This window comes from Phyllostomus hastatus, unplaced genomic scaffold, assembly GCF_019186645.2.
Source record: "Phyllostomus hastatus isolate PE091 unplaced genomic scaffold, TTU_PhHast_1.1 phas_scaffold_216, whole genome shotgun sequence".
In the NCBI taxonomy this organism is placed as follows: domain Eukaryota; kingdom Metazoa; phylum Chordata; class Mammalia; order Chiroptera; family Phyllostomidae; genus Phyllostomus; species Phyllostomus hastatus.
Window position 1 is genome coordinate 20,615,486 of NW_025334018.1, and position 13,890 is coordinate 20,629,375.

General features: G+C 48.7%; 1 protein-coding gene across 1 annotated transcript; it reads right to left on the minus strand.

The window, feature by feature from the left end:
• Window positions 1-216: 216 nt before the first annotated feature.
• RTCA (RNA 3'-terminal phosphate cyclase) lies at window positions 217-11,127 on the minus strand. The gene is made up of 11 exons (XM_045816727.1): window positions 10,862-11,127; window positions 10,667-10,767; window positions 8,978-9,121; window positions 8,218-8,341; window positions 7,294-7,352; window positions 5,932-6,073; window positions 5,337-5,461; window positions 4,165-4,223; window positions 3,325-3,419; window positions 2,181-2,285; window positions 217-636 (listed from the first exon to the last, which is right to left on the minus strand). The coding sequence occupies exons 1-11, from the start codon at window positions 10,904-10,906 to the stop codon at window positions 535-537; spliced, it is 1,101 nt and encodes a 366-aa protein (XP_045672683.1). The 5' UTR covers window positions 10,907-11,127; the 3' UTR covers window positions 217-534.
• Between the last annotated feature and the right edge of the window lie 2,763 nt (window positions 11,128-13,890).

A 13,890-nucleotide genomic window follows, 5' to 3' on the forward strand; every position in this document is an offset into this window, starting at 1 on the left:
CGTCGTGCCCTTCTCCTGGCTTGGCTTTCCCAGAACAGTCCCCGTATTTGAAATCAGTATCACCCAGGGCCCAGTGAGAAGGAAGGAGCGTGGAGTCAGAAGGAGAAACTGCTCGCTAACTCATGGACACGCGAGGGCGCCGTGCAGGGAGTCCTCTCGGTAACCTTCACGCGAGACCTCGGCGCAGTGATCCACCGAACGGCGCACACCCCGCAGTCGCCGCGCCAGCCCGGGCTTTATTGCATACAAAAGGAAAGCACACTTCGGGGGAAAGGACATTTTATACCAACACTCTGACGCTGAGGTCAGCTGTCCGCAGACACGCCCGCCGACTCCTCCACGTCCTGTCCGCCACGTCCCGGGAGACATTCGAAGGGAGGCGAACCCGATGGGGCGTCCGTGGCAGACTGAGGACACCCGGTGTCCCGTCTCCCAGCGGAAGTCGGTGCGTGAATAGGTCGCTTCCTGCTGGACCCACTGAAATGAGTGAGCGCCGTCAGTCACCGAGGTGTCGTTTAACAGGCACGACACGCCCTATAGGTTTGGATTCGTCATCCCGATTCCTTGGCACTCGATAATGTAGGCGTCTCTAGAAGCATCTTCTTCATCTTCCGATTTCTTCACAGTGAACTTCGCCTGAAACCAGAAGAGTATTTGGGATATAACACAGTGGGAATAAGCCCACACTTCCAGCTTACAGAAGCAGGTGGTTAACATCAAACTCTTTCCACGGAGGAAGCCAGAGGAGAAAGGTCCAATGAGTCGGGAGAAGTTCGGCAGGCGGGATACAACATACTGTGCTCCAGCACCAGGGTCTCCCTCAGGCACAGCAGCCTGTGGGGCGCGCAGAAAGCAAGCGGCCTGGGCCCACTCCGTACCCCCTGAATCCGAGCCCCCGGGAATGCAGTGTAAGCAAATGATCGATTTTTCCCTCTCAACTGTCCATGACGATGCCCCCCACCACCTACTTCCTAAAGTTTTCTAAGACATGGCGGCACCGAAGCGTTTATGCTGCTTTTTATCTTGTCGAGTATCAAGTTAACTAGTGCGCATTACTTTGATAATTTTTAAAAATGCTTAAGGTCAGCACCTTTCTTCATAAAATTCAGTTATACATTTTATCTTACAAAATTACATTATAAAGACTATACTAAAATGGAAATATGCTATGTTACTGAAAAAGGCAAGAAATGAAGCTGTGTGCATTAACTGTCAAAAACGCAGAGAAACAGTTTTAAGAGAAGAGAAAAAAACGTAAACGTCAACAGTGGTTTTACTAGCAAAAAAAAAATTATGGGCAAGTAGTTTTTTCTCTCTTTTCCAAATTTTCTATAAAGAAATCATTGATTTCAGATGAAGTTAAGAGGACTGGTAAATGTTAAAATATCAGCAAATATTCTATTCTACCAATAAAATCACAAGAAAGTAAAATACCATATTTTGCCTTGTATAATGTATACTTTTTTCCCCCAATTTTTAAGGGGAAAATAAGGAAGCGCATTATGCGTGGGTAGGGCCTGAGATACCTTGTATCTGTCCTTGTGTTTTGTAATTATTTGTTACATAAAATTTCCTGTACCATGTTATGTTAAAAAATAAACATTAAAATTCCTTTATAATACAAAATACAAGTATAATACAAAATATAAATATAAATAAATAAAAGGTTGAATTAAATAACTAAAATGAAAGATTTTTTCCCCTGAAAGTATGGGCCAAAAGCACAGGTGTGCATTATACATGGCAAAATACAGTGTTTATAGAGTTTTATACAAATATTTAAGTTTACAGCCAAGGACAAAGCCTTGCAATTTGATTCCCCGGTTCCCATGGAAACGCCTTTGCTTCCTGGGCAGGGCAGCGCCACAGGTGGGCTATGACGTGTGCTTCCCTGGGTTTTCTCCAAGCCCAGCTCCGCCCCCAAGAAACTGTGAGGTCTTAGCAATTGCTCTCCCTCCTCTGCCTCACCTCACCTGTGTGTGAAATGGGAGTGACAGCAGGCAGGCGCCTACAGCGGTCAGAACTCGGTGACACGGCCGAGGTAGCTCGGTGTCTGCCACACTCGCTGACTGTCAGCGAGGGACAGCAATTACGACTGCCACCAGGTTTCTGTTTATTCAGACCGGACCCCAAACAGGCTATGATGAAAATCAATTACTCCTTTCGGGAGGAATACTCACCTTTGCCAGCTGTTCAGCAAAATGAATGGCCGTCTTTGTGTGGAGCGTGACGGGTCCTGTTTTTATTCTGGAAACGCCACTGGCTAACGCCATGAAAATGATCAGCTATCGGGAAAAAAGAAGAAAGAAGAGACATCTCACAGAGTCACTGAGACTTGGAGTTAAAATTCTATCACTTTCCATTTAAAAACACTAGAAATCAAAGTAGCTAAAGAATTTCTATTTCTTTCGGTTTCCAGAAGTCCTAAGATTTCATAAAATCTGTGTCACCCAAAGGACAGAGTGTCACACAGAGACGCTGAACAGTCCTCAATAGAGTTTTTAAAATTAATGTTGAAGAATAAAGTAGAGAGTTAGAGTTAACATATTCCAGCAGACGGACTACCTGTCCAGGCTGGCATGTACCATATGACAAGCTTCCCCCACTCTCTACAGTTACAGCCATTTAACGGGTGAATCAATGCGCTAATACAGAAATATGATGAGTGTAGAGTAGACCTGGGCAAGAAGGAAGAGGCTAGGAATAAGGGAAACTGTCTTAAGAAACTGGCTAAGAAATCTTAAAGAACCCATTTGTACATGTAGACCACGGACTTGAGATCAAGGAGAGCAAAGTGCAGCAGAAAGAAAAATCTATGAGGCAGAGGGCCACATAGAGGGGTCATTTGGAAATATTCCTAGCGTTTCTCGATGTGGGTAGATGCGTTAGGGTTGAGAGTGAAGAGGCTGGCAGACACACGACGTGAGGAGGAGGAGGGTCTGGACAGGCGGATCTGGGAGCTGTCAGCGTCCAGACAGAGCCCAGACAGAGCCCAGGAGCCGGGACAGACAACGGAGGGGCGGCGTGCAGACACAGGGAAGAGGGGTGCGCCTGCGCGAGGGGCGCTCTGACGTTCAGAAGCGGGGCAGATGCAGGTGACAACAATGACAGACTAGCAAAGAGGCCAGAGCAGACGGCCAGTGAGACAGAAAGGTAAGTGTACCAGACACCACGGGAGGAAAGCATTTCTGGAAGGAGGGGGATCCGCTGAAGTACGACACGCCACTCAGTGCACGAAAGTCAATGATTAAAAGGTACATTCAATCCAACTGCCACATACTGAAATCTAGCAGGCTCAGAGGTTTCACCTGGAAGTGCCCTTACCTGGTCCTGCAGATACTCATCCACGGCGCCACCGTGTCTAAGGTTGGCTAAGAGCATTTCGGCAGCTTCGATCCCAACCTTGTCCGCGTTTACACCTACGACAGGCACAGTGTAGAAAAGCTCACTGAGAGGCAAAAACTAGAATTAATATGTCCCTGTTAGCACTGACTCAACCGTTTTTAAGGCTCTCAACTCAACTGAGGCAACTTTTAGGATACGAGTTTTACATAATCTTCTAAGTACTTAGCATATGCAAATATTCTATCTGATCATGAAACAATCAAGCAAACCCAAACTGTGGGAAATCTTAGGAGCCAATGGCGTGGACATTTCAAAATGCCAATATCATTAGAGTAAACAAAGGTGACGAGTCTATTCTGTAGTAAAAAAGAAGCTTAAACAGACACGACAACCAAATGCTGGGTGTGCTCAAACACAAAAACCCCACATTGCTTTATCTCGAGAGTATTTTGGAGGCAACTGGCTATGTCTGAAGGCGACAGACACATTCTTTGGGTGTAAAAATGGCACTGTGACCACGCAGGTGCTGCCTCTGGGTACACACACTGCAGTCTCCAGTGTTCCGGCACCTTCCACTGAAGCGCTTAGAAACCCACGCGCCCTGCTGCTGCTCGGTGTCCACCGTGGGTGGATCAGGGAGGGCAGTGCGTGGACGTTCACTGGTCATTCCACCTTTCTATGGGGTTGACATCTCTCAGAGCACGAAGTTAGGAGAAAGCCTGAAAATTTCATTGACCCTGACACAGAATCGGGTAACCACATCCTCCTCCACCGGTCGCCCATCGCTGGGAAGAGCGGACCCCCTTCATGTGTCTGTACCTCGTTTACCGAGCGACGACCCGGCCAGCAGACAGCCCGAGGACGTCTCCGCGGTGATGCTGCACAGGAAGAAGCAAGTGTTACCACCTCGGCCATAGACAGTCTAAAATTACGTGCAAATACGACACAGGAGAACATATCTGGCTAGAACATTGCAAACGCGAAACTGTTCACACAGAGGGCAGCCTGCTGAGCACTGTCCATCTTCTTCGAGGCCCTGGTGTCCCTCAGCCCTTCAGGCGGGAAATCACCCCACATTCTAGTCCACTCACAGGTTAAGGGGCAGCGCTCCCCGAAATGTGGTCCCGTGCTAAGGGGTACCATTTCACAACCAGGCTGTACTATAAACTATCCTATGATTACCTTAAAGTGAAAGGTCTTTCTGGAGAGATGTTTGGTTTTGTTTGATAGTTTTTAGATAGTATTATTATACGTAGAGCACGCATTAACTATAACCCTTTACCAGAAACTCTAAACAAGAGACTTTAAAATTTAAATATCCACAAAGGATACTTGCATACTTCAAAAGCATCAATTAAAGCATTTTTCTAGCACTTAAATCAATAACTCCTAATTGGATTAATATAATAGTTATACTTCTTTTCCTAAAGAGTGTTGCCATCTCTAATATTTGCTTAAAAGCTGGAAACATTTGCTTGTAAACTGGAAACATGTCTCTGAGGATCAGCTTTGAAGACTAACTTCTGATTCAAGTCCAGTTGAAGTTGGCTATGTAGACAATAGAGCTCTTACAACGTAATAAAGGCAAACCTTCCTCGGGAAAAAACTCGGAATAAAATAATCATCTTAACGTATTGTACAATTGTTTTAGGTATAAACACCCTTTAAAATACAGGGGTCCAGCACAAATAACGCCCCTGCTTCATTACAAACTCCTTTCTTACAAAATCATGAGCATGTCGTTCTGTAACACAACAATGTCACACTCAAGCGCACCATCGGGCATTTTAGGTGAACTGTTCAGATTAAGACTATAAAATATTACACCTGTATTATTGCCCTACCAACCACACTCAAGCGGGCCTCACTTCTGCTGGGCCCTGTGTATTTTCTTTTTAAACAAAGAAAAGCCACAAATCTCGCACGTAAGTACGACAATTATTTCGGGGCTGTCCGCCAGCACGCAGGAGAAAGCACAGAGTCAGCCGTACATGATCCCACTGCCGTTGCCGAAGGCCTGGTCCCCCGGCTCCTGGACGGGCTGGATGTTCACGTACAGGTCCCGGAACTCCTTCCGGAGGCACCGCACCGCCGCCGCCGCCATGTCCTTGGCCATCTGTTGCGGCAAAACAGAAAAACAGAGTGAAATAAGTCAATGGCTATTCTGACAATGGTTTTCATGCCTTCAAGGGCAAAATAACTTTTACGAGCAGTGTACAAAAACTTGATTTTCAGCCTTGGCTGGAGCTCAGTGGATTGAGCGTGGGCTGTGAACCAAAGCATCGCAGGTTTGATTCCCAGTCAGGGCACATGCCTGGGTTGCAGGCCACGGCCCCCAGCAACCGCATATGGATGTTTCTCTCTCTCTCCCTCCCCTTCCCTCTCTAAAAATAAATAAATAAAATCTTTAAAAAAACTTATAAAAAAACTTGATTTTCATGACTCAAGAGCACAGAATTTTATGAAAAACAACTTTTAATAAAAAGATTTATTTAAAGGTTAAGTTCTTTCAGTAATTTCAGAATGCAGAGGACATAGCACTGATTGAGACACACCTGTGCTTCCAAGAACATCTAGACAACTCACCTTAAATGGCAAAACACCAGCCACAAACGCTCTCCCGTGGATCTTAGTCACGGAGCCACGGTCAGTCAAATTGATGGGGTTCAGCTGTTTAACTGGTGACATCTGGACGATCACTTCACCACCCCCCTTGGGGTAGTAGCCCCTATACAAAAGTACAACAAACACTCACACAAGCTGATTGCATGACAAAAATAAAGCTCAATATCTGCCATAAAGGAGCACATGAACGACATGCAACCATATAATCGAGCTTAGAAATTTCCAAATAACCTGTTGGGTCTATACTGCCCAACATGGTAGCCTCAATCACCAAGTGACCATTTACATGTAATAAAACTTGAGACACAGCTCCCGAGTCGCACTAGCCACATTTCAAGGTGTCAACAGCCGTATGTGGCAAGGGACTGCCATGCTGGACAGATGGCGGGGACAGAAAGGGGATGTTTCCCGCAGTGCAGGAAGCTCCACTTGACAGGGCTTTTTCAGAATAAAAGTTCCTTGATGTAGGACGTTGTCTGTTTTGTTCCCGCCACACTCCCGTGCCTAAAACAATGCCTGGCACGTAGAAGACGCTCAGTCAATACTATGAGTATGTAAGTGGCCGAACACTAATAAAATCAAACTCCAATTCTTAGCATCGTTGATTCCACAGCAGATGCTGCGAACACGCAGGGGAGTCCAGGAGGGCTGCCCACCCGGGAGGTGGATGGCGCCCCACATGACCCACCAGGGCACAAGTCGGCCGCATGGAAAACTACATCAGAGGTGCAGGCATGGGCTCATGGACGAGCCATGCAAGAAATTACATTTCATTTGGGCAGAATAAAGGACTTCCAATTTTTCGGAGCGCAGGGGAGGAAACACCCATGTACAAAGACACACAAGTCCGAAGGCACCAGGATGTTGACGGGGCAGCAGGCCATCAGGCAACGGGAATACGTGGGGCGGTAAAAGGGGGCCGCAAGGCTAGAACGGCACATTGGAACGAGACTGCAAAGCACTCAAATGCCATATCCTGAAAGGTGGCCTCTGCCTGAGGATAAAAACCATGACTGCATTGTGGGGAGAACGCCTCCCACGACCCCGCAGTCCTCGTCCTGCGGTCGGCACACAGTAGGTGTTCAACCAGAGCCGAGCGTTGGGAGCACGAGACCCAAAGGGGCCTCAGGGCAGAGTTCCCTTGAAGGTCTTCCTCCCCCAAAGAAGGGCACTGTCCCTGGCAGCTGCCTTCTCTCTTCAAACCACAATGCACAGTTATTGCCTACCGGAAACGTAAGGTACAGGGGGTCCAGAACGGGGGCTCCCTGAGCTCTCCCTTTCCCACTGTCTTCCCCACCAATGGCCAAGAAGGAAGCAACTTACCTCATTTTAATGTCACAATTAAACTTGAAACCAAACTTTTCAACAATGGGCTTGAACACCTGAAAGATCAGATCACTGTTACCTCAACAAGCAGTAGTCACTGATTCGACAAGTGTATTTATCGCACCAAATGCTCTGCCCTGAGCTACTTACGAGATACTATAAAAAGAGAAAAATGTGGAAAAATGCTAGTCCCAATTTTCAAATAAAGTGACACGTAGCTAGATTAAAGGTCGGGGCTGTGCAAGTCTGTCTAATGGAAATAAAACTCACAGCTCAGTGGATCCCATGGTCTCGTTAGCTCGAGGCCGGTATTCCCCAGCCCTCCCCAACATAAGGCACCGTAAAAAGTTAGGGGCTTTGGTGAACAGGATTCTACTCCACCCTCTCACTGGCCATTAAGACTACTACTCCAGCATACACAGGAATGCTGATATCTCTTTGCCATCTTAATTTATCATTCTTTTTGGATTAATACCCAGAGCAGGATGACTAGATCATATGGTGATTTTATGTTTGATGTTTTTGAGGAACCTGTGTACTATTCTCCATGGTGGCTGCGCCCTCCCGGGTTCCCACCGACAGTGGGCAAGGGCGCCCATTTCCCCGCATCCTCACCAACTCTCGTGAAATGTGGAATTTAACTCTTGTTGGGAGGTGTTTCTCCCCAATCATAATTTCATAATTCCTGTATTTATGAAAGAGCTGGTTTCTATAATAAGTAATATGCCTCATAGCATAATTACACTTGGTGTTTTTAAAGAATGCACCACGAACACATCTAAGCCACAACCCGGAGTCTAGAGAACAGGTGACCCCACCACAAAGAACCCCACAGGTACGCCCACGAAACCGCTCGGGGTGTATTCGCACGGACAACGCGCCAGCTCGTGCTGGCTTGTGGACACCCCCCGCGGCTCTCACCGTGGCCATGTAGTCGATCTGCGGGGCCATCTCAGCGTTGGTCCCGCCTCTCAGACGCAGCTCCGACGAGGACGCGGCGAAGAGGACACAGGGCAGGGACACCTGCAGCAGGAGGCACACGCTCCTGGGGGGCGGCAGAGCGGGCTCAGCTGTGCGTGCGCCTCGGAGTTACGAGAAAGCGGCACTTACACATCCACGTGGCAGAAGCACAGACAACTTGGGGAGGCAGGTACACGCCCCCAAGTTTAACATTAAAAAACCCGTCTGCGACTGATGACAGCCTCAGTCTGAAAGGCAGTATTTCATCGTGCATGAAACCAGCCCTACATGTAATGGTTATATATCCAGTTTTCCAGTGGGAAGAAAGAAAACCAAGATCATATCCCAACTAGAAGCAGTATAATATGATTCATAATTAGCTATAAGTCGAGAATGAAATATACTACAACGCAAAGGCTGCTATGACTATAAAGCATGAAAACAGTTGCTTTCAGATATATCATTTACAATGATAAAAGGAAACATATGCCATATTATACACGTGAGAAAATTCTCAATATAGTAAGAACTACAGTTAGTCAACAAGTAAGTACCCAAAATGTCTCAAACTCGAAAAGGAAAGTGTTTTAGCTGCATTTTGAAAGGTAGGAAACCAGGACCCAGAGAGGTTAAGCCACGCGTCCAGGCGGCGGCAGGACCTGCCCTGGAATCCAGGTCCGACTCCGGAGCCCGGCCTGGAGGGGAAGGAAGCACCACGTACCCCGCCGTCTTCGTGTCGGCGGTGTGGGTCCCACCTCTGATCTTCCCCGGCGTGAACGTTACCTCCGTGGAGCCGATCGCTGCCCCGTCCAGTTGCCCGTCACACAGATCCCGGATCATTTCCAGTCCAGATAAATGCTGAGGCCTTGGGGTCATAAAACTGCGTCAAAACGTGTGCATCCGGACTGCCTGTCCCCCCTCATCTGTGACTCGGTTACAAAGGTACAGAGTGCAAAAACGGCAAGCTCTGACCGCTGGAACTGCTGTGAAACCTTCAGGGTCAGAGCCTCCTTGGGGTTTCATGCACCTGGACGAGCTGCCAGCAGGCATCACGTTAAGGGATCCTTCCAGACCTTCAGCTATAAACACATCGCTGATGTTCACTAAGTGTGCAAAGAGGAAAGGGAACAAAGCTGCCTAAGTGCCAGCACTCTCACTTGCACTCTCCTGAATAATCTAAGACTCGTGCTCCCCCGAGATTCGTATGTTGAAGCCCTGACTGCCAGCATCTCAGAATGTGACTGAATTGGAGACAGGCCTTTCAAGGAGGAGATTAAGTTAAAAGAGGCAGTCAGGGTGCTAATCCATTCCCACTGGTGTCCTTGTATTAGAAAGAGGAGACTGGGACCCGCCCTCCTCCCCAGGGAGACACCGCGGACGTGCAGGCACAGGAGGATGACCGTGGGAACAGCAGCCGGGGGTGGCCAGGGGGAGAAGCCTGAAACAGCACCCTCCCTTAGGGGCCTGGGAGGGAGCCGACCCTGCCGGCACCTTGGTCTTGGACCTCCAGCCTCCAGGACTGTGAGGAAATGAAGTCCTGTTGTCCAGGCCACCCAGCCTGCGGTATGTTGCCGTGGCAGCCCCAGCAAAGTGATGAAGCCCCTAACACAGCCTTCACGAGTCGGACGTCCCTCCAGGCCAGGGGGGCTGCCGCAAACAACTGTGGCAACGGTAACGAATGCCCACCGCGTCACCAACCGCCTCTCAGTCAGTAATTTCAAAATGGATTGTGGGTAAAATAAAAGGCTAAGAGATGGCTGAGCTACCACAATGGACTATATACAAATTACATACAAAGGACCCAGTTTGGCTTCAACAGGCGTGTATACCTGAACCTCATCTGAGGGCAAGCCTAGCTTCCCAGACAGAAGGAACAAGGTCACGTGCCAAGGCTTTCCCCTTCTCCACACCGGGCGGGACCTAGTCGCAGCTTCCCGCAGGGCTGAATGAAAGCGGACTGACACAGCTCTGGGTCCTTTCCTGGTCTGTGATTCGAAAGCCAGCGAGCGGCAGCAGAGAGCGGCTGGCTAAGCCGTGGGGTTGCCTCGGGCTCCAGAGGCCCATCTGCCCTGATCAATCTCGCCCGCTGCTCCGAGCTCTCCAGGTGGTTGGAATGCCCGAGGAGGTGGGGAAACATTTTAAAAGCTGGGTCTTTGGGAAATGAGACAATTCCAGCCAGGACAAACATGGGCCAAAACTTGCCCCTGGAGGGTTTCAAGACCGCACAATCGGGCCACAGCTAACAGCCCAGGCTGGATCGCTGCACCCTGGGGACACGGCAACCGTATTTTTTCAGCATCATTGCTGGGGCTCCTGAGCCCCCAGCCCCACGCCCTCCCCAAGGCCCCAGATCCCGTTTTCCACCGCCTGTCCGAGTAGCCCCCTAGTCCCCGCCCCAGCGCCCGATTACCGCAGGCCCGGCGTGCTGCGGCCGGCTCGGATCTTCTGCACCCGCAAGGGCACGCCCAGGAGACAGCTCAGGGCCGTGGACACCCTCAGGATCTGGCCGCCCTGCCCACGGTGCGGGGCGGAGAGAAAAGGGAACGTGAGACCACAGGGCTTCCCCCACCACACTCCCACCCCACGGCCTCCGCCCGGCACTCACCCCTTCCAGGACCCCTCCGTCCACCTCTACCCGCGGCCCCGCCATCCGGGGCGCCCTGGGGCCCGGCCCACAGACACACAGCCTCCGCCCGAGCGCGGCAACTAGGACGCGCCGGCTCCCGCCCCGCAGCTCCGAAAGCTGGTCCTCGCTCGGGCCGGGCGGATCCTGTGGAGAGGGAAGAAACGGCGGATCCCCGAAAACCCGATTCTGCGGAAACCACGCGGGACACTCAGCTGGCGAAATCGGGTTCGCACGCCCAGCGGCGGCCAGTGCGCATGCGCGCCGTGCGGAACTCCGCCAGGGGGCGTGAACAAAGTCGCTGCAAATCCCGGCCTCCGGTGGTGCGGCGGCGGCGGCGGCGGCGGCGGCTGGCTGTGTCGCCAAACGCGGCAGGAGGTGTGTCCCGAACTTCGGTGCGCTGAACACAAACAGCAATGCCCGCGAGTTGCGGAAGCCTTCATCTCCTCTGTCACCGGCTCCTCCGGTGGTCTGGAAGGCTTTTGCGAACCTCGGTTCTTATCTCTGTTTTCTTGACGAGCTGGAGACCCTTAGAGCCGAGATGCAAGAAAGGGCCGGCCCCCGCGATGCGCCGACCTCCCGGGCTGATCGGGCGTGTCTTCTCCGTGGCCTGTCCCTTGAAATGCGTGTGCCCTGGTGTAGAGGACTATTATTTCTTTTTCTCTCGTGAGACACATGTAAAATGATACAGCCACTTTTGAAAATAGTCTGGCAGTTCCTTATTATCTTGGTTAAAGTTAAAGACACACCAAACCCTTGTCTCAGCAATTCCATATTTAGGCATATATTCTTACCTTATTGATCAAAATGTAACTGACCAACCAATAGCATTGGTGTCATCACCTAGAACCTGTTCAGATGCAGAACCTCAGGCCCTACCCAGTTCGGTGGAATTGGAATCTGCATGTTAATAATAAGACCCCCAGCTGATATGAATGCTCATTACAGTCTAAAAAACACTGCCCTAAAGAAACTCGTGCACAGGCACCAGAAGAAAAGATCGAGAATGCAGTATGTGCACTTTCAGATCTGGCTTCTTTGACTTAGCATTCAGATTTGGTTCATCCATATTAAAACTTGTATCAGTACTTCAGGTCATTGTCAAGGATGAACAATATTCCATTATGTGGATGTACCACATTGTGTTTGTCCAGTCACCTGTTGAAGGACATTTGGGCTGTTTCTAGTTTTTGGCTGTTATGAAGAATGCTGCCCTGGCTGGCATAGCTCAGTGGATTGAGCGCGGGCTGGGAACCAAAGTGTCCCAGGTTCGATTCCCAGCCAGGGTACATTCCTGGGTTGCAGGCCATAACCCCCAGCAACCGCACAATGATGTTTCTCTCTCTCTCTCTCTCTCTCTCTCTCTCTCTCTCTCTCTCCCTTCCCTCCCTAAAAATAATAAATAAATAAAATCTTTAAAAAAAAAAGAATGCTGTTACAATTGTTCTTGGACTAACCTTTGTGTAAACATATATTTCCATTTCTCTTGGGAAGATGCCTAGGAGTGGAATTGCTGAGTCATAATCATTTGTATTCATCAAAAAAGAGATGAAATGAGTTGTCTTGTTTGAGTGAAAGGATGAACTAGTGAATAGGTGGCATGTCTCCAGATTTTGGAAGAAAAAAAAAGGAAACAATACTAAATTTGGAAGCAGTCATCCAATGAGGCAAAAAGAGGGTAGTAAAAGGAAATAAACTAGGTATTTTCATGGGAGAAGGTAGAATTAAAAGGAACTTTAAAAGGAAGAAGGTGGTATAGGGACCCTAGGAAGAAAAAAATCCACTTTCAAGGCACAGCTACCTTATCTTTTTATATAAACACATGCATGCAGTATTATCAAATATGTTAATAGTGCCTATAACGTTCTTTGTTAGTGGGAAAGTTAAAAAATTAAAGTGTTGACTCTCCCAGCTTTTCTTATAAAGGTTATGATTTACATGTATTGCTTACATTAGGGCGTGTGTGTATGAAGTACTCTGAGAGGCAAATAAGGCAAAAAACAAGGGTGAGTTTGGATAATACTAGAGGGTGGACTTCTGAAAAAAACTAAGATTTTGTTTCACAGCCACTAATCTTCAATATCGAGGATTATAATGTTCTCTTTGCTCCAGTTTTTTTCCCCTGTAATTCTTCGGACAATCTGTGCAGATTTTCATGCCCTTGAAAGCGGCAAGGAGAGACAAATGCCATCCTGGAAGAGTGACTTATGCAAGCTCTGATCTTTTCTTTACGGGTCCTAAATTTTACATTTAAGAGGCAAATAAATGAAGTTTATATGTCTCTGACCTATATTGCATGTGCTGGGTGGTTGCATCTGACAATACTATCTAAGAAGGAAAGATTGTGTAAATAACATGTTTATTTTAGACATTAGGGTAACCTTATGCCAAACAAGTAACCTTATGCTTACTATGCAAACAAATGGAAAAGCCCATGTCAATAGTCAAGAACACTCCATGGGTGTAACAAATGCCAATCATTGGGAAATATTTCAAGTAATCAAGGCGGTTACAACATGTACAAGCTGAAGACACCAGGTACTTTCCTACTCATCCTCAGGTCTTATGTCACATAACTTTCTCCAGTTAAGTGCCTTTCCTTTGTGTTCTTTTTTCCCCCCAAAAGATTTTATTTATTTACTTTTAGAGAAGGGGAGAGAAAGAGAGGGAGAGAAACATGAATGTGTGGTTGCCTCTCGCACGCCCCCAACCGGGACTGGCCAGCAACCCAGGCAAGTGCCCTGATTGGGAATGGATCCCGCGACCCTTGAGTCCCGCAACTCTATCCACTGAGCCACACCAGCCAGGGCCCTTTGAGTTCTCTTAACACTATTTCCCCCCACTGCGGGGACTGCAAAGATGGCCGTTGGTGCACATGTCCCACACTGTCCCCTAAATTAAATTTGGGCTGCCCTCTTTCCCACTTGTCCCCCCCCTCTTCGATCTCTTACCTCTGGGTGGGCTCCCCGACCTCCACCCAGCCGCGCCCCTGCCCCGCCCCACTCCCTGAT

Excerpts from the sequence above, each read along its gene's own strand:
- RTCA (XM_045816727.1), bottom strand. The coding sequence starts at position 10,906 with ATGGCGGGGCCGCGGGTAGAGGTGGACGGAGGGGTCCTGGAAGGG. Across the intron at positions 6,074-7,293 it reads AATTGTGACATTAAAATGAG|GGGCTACTACCCCAAGGGGG; the intron begins GTAAGTTGCTTC and ends ACTTTTGTATAG. Across the intron at positions 637-2,180 it reads TTGCTGAACAGCTGGCAAAG|GCGAAGTTCACTGTGAAGAA; the intron begins GTGAGTATTCCT and ends TTCTGGTTTCAG.